Source organism: Enhydra lutris, unplaced genomic scaffold (genome assembly GCF_002288905.1).
Source record: "Enhydra lutris kenyoni isolate GAN:26980312 unplaced genomic scaffold, ASM228890v2 scaffoldscaffold69, whole genome shotgun sequence".
In the NCBI taxonomy this organism is placed as follows: domain Eukaryota; kingdom Metazoa; phylum Chordata; class Mammalia; order Carnivora; family Mustelidae; genus Enhydra; species Enhydra lutris.
The window spans coordinates 4,656,208-4,662,207 of record NW_019154153.1 but is presented as its reverse complement, the minus strand read 5'-3'; the positions used below and the strand labels follow the sequence as shown (position 1 = coordinate 4,662,207).

General features: G+C 42.8%; 1 protein-coding gene across 1 annotated transcript in view; it reads right to left on the bottom strand.

Annotated features, from left to right (window-relative positions):
• Positions 1-6,000, bottom strand: part of LOC111159779 (protein arginine methyltransferase 8) — a 110,375-nt gene that overhangs the window by 18,553 nt on the left and 85,822 nt on the right. The window contains exon 6 of the mRNA XM_022522382.1: positions 5,528-5,615. Coding sequence (XP_022378090.1) covers positions 5,528-5,615 — 88 coding nt within the window. The remainder of the gene's footprint in view (positions 1-5,527; positions 5,616-6,000) is intronic.

The window sequence follows — 6,000 nt, the reverse complement described above, 5'->3', positions numbered from 1 at the left end:
GAAAGAAAGAAAGAAAGAAAGAAAGAAAGAAAGAAAGAAAGAAAGAAAGAAAGAAAGAAAATTCCCTTACAGTCAAGAAATGATGAGCTTAATATCCCCTGCTTTTGTGAAACCTTTCCTAACTATTCCCAACTATGGGATTACTTCTTCTATATCCTCAACACCTATAGCCCAGTATCTAGCACAATACAAGCACACAGATAATGCTTTTTTAATTGAAATTCATTCCCAAATATTTAATGCTCTACACTGCTTTGCAATGCCCAGTATTTTAGTTACATTTTCAGAGGTTAATTCATGTTTTTCTTCCCAGCTAGACCACCCTGCCTTTAGTTATTCAAGAAAAAGTTTACCCAGGACATTAAATTTGTTTTCTCTTTTTTCTGCCAACCATTTATTTCCCACTAGCTCCTTTAGCAGAAGTGGAGCAGGGATGGGAGACAACACTAATCCAACAGATTTTTGTTGTTGTTGTTGCAACTCTGTCTTGCTTATTGACTGAGTGAATGTGGAGTGAGGGCCATTGGTTACCAAGAAATATTGTTATTAATCTTCTTATTTGAATTTAAACAATAACATCAGAAGGACCTGTGATTTTGTTTATGGATTAAAAACAAACTCTCAGAAAGGACTGCATTGTAGCACAATGAATGTAACTAAAGCAACAGCCAAGCCCCAACCTATCATTATGACAGACTAAATTGACTCAAATCCCCACTCTAACAGCCTGGCAGAGAAAACGCATACTCTTTTCTGGGTATAACTATTGTGCATCTGTCTCTACTGTTCTTTTACTGACATTGCCCAGCATTAAGAAAAAAATTACAAGATGGATGAAAAAGGAAAAAAACATGAGCCATGATCAGAAGAAAATATAATCAATAGAAGCAGACTTAGAGATAGCTCAGGTGTTGGAATTATCCAATAGAGACTTTAAAGTACCTATAATAAAGAAGTTAAAGAATCCAATGGAAAAACATACATGAACAGATGGAGAATTTCACTGGTGAGATGGAAACTATAAAATGAGCCAATGGAAAGGCTAGATGAAAATCACAGCATCAGGGGTGTCTGGGTGCCTCAGCATCTGCCTTCGGCTCAGGTCATGATCCCAGAGTCCCAGGATCAAGCCTCGCATTGGGCTCCCAGCTCAGGGGGGAGCCTGCTTCTCCCTCTCCCTCTCCCTCTCCCACTCCCACTGCTTGTGTTCCCTGTCTTGCTGTGTTTCTCTCTGTCAAATGAATAAATAAAGCCTTTAAAAAAAGAAAAGAAAAGAAAATCACAATATCAGGGTGAAGAATCCTTTCAATGTGCTTATTAAAAGAATGCATATATCAGAGGAAGGAGTGAATAACTTCAAAATAGGTCAAAAAAGATTATCCAAACTTATACACAGAGAGAGAAAAAATACAGTACCCAAAATCCATGGGACAATATCAATCAGTATCTAACATACATGTAATTGGAGTCCCCGAAGGAGAAGAGAAAGAGAATCAGGCAGGAAAAAGTATTTGTAGAGATAATGGCTGAAAATTTTCCTGAATCAATGAAATCATCAACTTATAGATCCAAGAATGCTATAGAACCCCACGCGGGATAAATACAAAGGAAAATACAGTGTAGACATGTCAGCATCAATATGATGAATATCAAAATGAAGAGAAAAATCTCAAAAGCAGTTGCAGAAAAAGAAATATGAAGTACTGGGGAACCAACTTTACATTTCACTGGAGAGAGCTGGAGCTGTATCCTTCTCCCCCACCCTGGCCCCACAGTTTCAGTTTCTCCACTAGGGTAAAGGGCACTGCCTCTGGATGGGTTAAAAGGAAACAGAGCAAGTGCCACGAGGCACTTCTTACAGTTTCTCCTTTAGACAGAAGGGAAGGTGTTTATAATAGTTTCATACATTTTAGTCTCTCAGGCACAGGCAACTCCTTGTATAAAATAGGGGAGAGAGGCACCAGGATGGCTCAGTCGGTTAAGCGTCTGCCTTTGGCTCAGATCATGATCCCAGGATCCTGGGATCGAGTCCTGCATCAGGCTCCTTGCTCAGCGGACAGTCTGTTTCTCTCTCTCCCTCTGCAACTCCCTCCCACCCCCAGCTTGTGCTCTCTCTCTCTCTCACTCACTCTCTCTCTCTCACATAAATAAATATAATCTTTTTTAAAAAGTACACTAAAATAGAAGAGAGCCAGAGACTAGAACTCTGGGTGTTAGGGATGAAGGTAGGAAAGAACCATATGGAGAACAACGGAGCCCTCCAAGTGGTCCTGCCTTTGCACTCCCCACTCTGGGCTGCACCACCACTGACACCACAGGAGGCCTTCCTTTTCATCTTCTCGTGAGCCAGGAAGCTGATGTCCATAACCCTGACCTTCAGCAGGTTGGAGATTCGTGTATTGGGTCAGGTTCATGTATTGGAGAGAACACCTAGCACGCTTCTTTCCAGTTTTAAGATTCTTTAAATCTCCTCCATAGTAGATATGTTAAAAAATGATTGCTCCTCTCTCTCGTGTTTAAACACTATGCCTTGAACATCCCTCAACTGCTTACTTTTACACCTTCATTTGTTTCTTCATTCATTCACTCAACAACATGTGTTTTGTGAGCCTAGTACATGCCAATCATTTGCCTCTCTTTCTCTGTGTTCTCTAGAAGTCGGTTAGCAAAATGAGGGCAACTTCTGTGTTTCACTCATTTTTGTGTTTCCATGTTACATGTGGTTGAGAAAGAAAAGGAGAGAAGAAGGGAGAGGGGAGGGAAAAGAAGGGGGAAAGGGAGGAGAGGGAAGGGGAAGGTCATGGAAAGGAGGAGAGGGGCAGGGAGGAAGCTGTTTTATAACAATTTACTTTATGAAAGAGTCTGGGCTTGTCTCATTCTCCTGCCCCACTTTAAGATTTTTCTTTTTTAGCCAGTTCTTGAATCAACTGAAATTTGCTTACAATTGTTCCCTTAGCAACCAGCATCCTTTATGCTTTACTTTGGTTTAAAACTCAGAGTAACCAAAATCTCTGTTTATTTGAAACAGATTTCTAAACAGCCTTGCTTCCTTTACTAAAAACAAAAACAGATCATTAAAAATTTTTTAAATGGAAAACTTCACAGTTTTTCAAATAAATTTTAAATGTATGTTTGATTTTTATTTTTTAGGTCTGGGGTTTTGGGGGGGTGGTTTTGGATAGAAGACTCTAGAGCAAACACTTCACAAGAAAAGAGGATTTAAATTTTTTAAAGCTGATTTAATTTTTTCTTTCTTTCCCAGAACCTATCAAAATTGCAGTGGGCAATGTAAGATTAAATCACACATTCTCCAGTCCTGGACCAGCACGTGAGGAGCATCAACCACCCTCTCGCACCTGTCAGGGTCCATGCATCCCTCTCCAGCTCCAGCTACCTTGCTACAAGGTGCGTCTGCCACAGGGGCCCAAACATAATCCAGAGAAAGGAGGAATGTTAGGTACGTTGGCTTTTAGGAAATGAGGAAGTCCCTTAAAGAGCAGTGCCCAGGATCAGGGCTCAATAAATATTTGTGCATAAGAACGAAGAATGCACCTGAAGGTTCTCTTCAAAACACGATTTGTATAGTTGACATGCAGAACTGCAAAAGCAGCATTATAATGAAGCTTCAGGGCAAAATATGTCCTATTTATACATACATTGATCAATGTTCACCATTGAGTTGTTTCTGCGATCTACTGTGAGAGCACATCTGTCCTGGATTCTGAGCCACTGGAGGCCAACAAGCTTGGCAGTCAGGCTCGCTTACCAGAGCTACAAGCAGAAAGGGGCTTAGTGATGTGTTCAGTGCCTAAGTCCAGTCTGATGCCATGTACCTCCAGGAGCTCTCACATCCTTTCATATACATTATCTCACTTGATCTTCTTGGCTAGTATATAGGATTGGTGATATAACCAGTGAGGCCAAAGGAGTTAGGTAATTTCTTCCAAGTCATCCAGGTAGGATTTGAACCCAGGGCTGGCAGACTTTGAAACGTGATCATCTAACATAGGCTGCTCTCCCTCCCCCTGCTCATCAAATTTCAGAAATGACAATGGACTGGCTGAAGGCAAAGGGCACAGAGCTTTGCGTAACTGTCCCGCTTCTGTCATCTCCTGAACCTGACTCTGAATTTTGTGCTCTCATGTTCTATTTCCAGAAGAGTATGAACACACACACCAATGTACACATTCCATGGTGCAGTCTGACTGGGGAGTCATGAATGGCACTAGCAAGAATTAGATGGCAATTGGGTGACTTAATGGAGCAATGATTTGTCGAACTATCAAGTCTCAGCCTCTCGGGGCAGAAGGTGCTAACCATGTGTTCAGTCTGTGAGCCCCTCTGCAGTAGTCTTGCCAAGGAGGGTTTGATCACTGCAGGGACAGGAACCCCAAGTCTGCCGACTCCATTGCACTGTGTGGAGTTCCTGCTTTGGGCTGGACTGTGCGTGTGCTTGCCTGTGTGAGGGGTTCTTTGCTCCTTTGTCATGTTTTCTTCAGGCTGAGGAGACATGGCTGTTTCTAAGTGATGAAAACACATTTGGAATAAGCTTGAGGACCTAGCCTGTGTCACTGAGAAATGCTACCCTCTAAATTTAAAAGAACAAAGCATCCTTTTCAGACCAGACAAAACATTGGAGAGGGTTTTGTTTGTTTGGCTTTTTTCCCCCTAAAAGAACAAATTCTCAGCTGATAAAGCAGTATGAATATAGGTTTGGATGTGAGTCCCTGACAACCCATGTGCACACGTGCCCATATGCGTATGTGCAGAGTCTCCATCCCTCCCCACCCCCACTGCCGTCCATTTCCCCAAAAGAACCACAAAGAAGAGTATATTTTTTACTTAATGTAAAGAAGAGTCACATCATTCCGATAAATTCAAGTAGCATGCAGGCAGGATTTAGAATGGCAGGGCTGGCTAGCGACCCACCATTTCTGACACCTGTGGTGGACTTTTGGGATAACCAAACCTCCACAGGCTCCCAGCCCCCTGGCCTGATGTTCCCTACAAAAATCAGCTTCCTGGGGCGCCTGGGTGGCTCAGTTGGTTGAGCAGCTGCCTTCGGCTCAGGTCATGATCCCAGCGTCCTGGGATCGAGTCCCACATCGGGCTCCTTGCTCGTCGGGGAGCCTGCTTCTCCCTCTGCCTCTGCCTGCCATTCTGTCTGCCTGTGCTCGCTCTCTCTCCCTCTCTCTCTCTGACAAATAAAAAAAAAAAAAATCTAAAAAAAAAAATCAGCTTCTGCTGCTTCAGCTCATTTTTCATTCACATTGTATTCATTCTCTCACCCCAGGATATGTCTCTTAAATCAACTGCATTGCTTATTTTCTCTCTGTAGCCCTCCCACCCTTGGGACCAGGGGAAAACACTTAGAAGAATCCAGAATAAGTCACAGGTAAACTCCTCCATAAGCATAGCAGCTGTATTCATGAGACAGGATGCTCATCTCAGGGCCACTGTAGTACCTCCCACCCCAAATGTGAGAAAGAAAACAAAAAGCCATACAAAAACTTAAAAGGCAACTTACAGTGGATTTTGAAGTCCTTGTACTGTCTGTCTTCAATTGCTACCACGTACAAAGCTGCCCGGTCTGGAAACATAAGCCCTCCAGGTTTCTGTTGATGAATTGTGGGGAAATGGGTCTCGTAATCTATTCACCTGACAAAGACATCACATTTTGAACTGCACATAGAGTCACCAGACAGGCACCCCCTTGCCAGCATTTCTCATTCAGCAGACTGTCACCTTGGCCAGGGTTAGGGCTAGGATGGCAATGTTCAATTTTTATTTGGGAGAGGGGAAAATGTGAAGGACCTAGGTAGAGACCATAGGACAAATGAACTGGGGCAAAGGTAAGTTCAATGGGGAACAGTGAAAGGTGATAATGACCCTTAAGCTTGGACAAGCCAGAGACAGAAGCATGCTCAGCTCTCTGGCAGAGAAACAAGTCCTAAGTACCTGTTGACCAGAATAGATTTTTGTCTTGACAACAGAAAATGG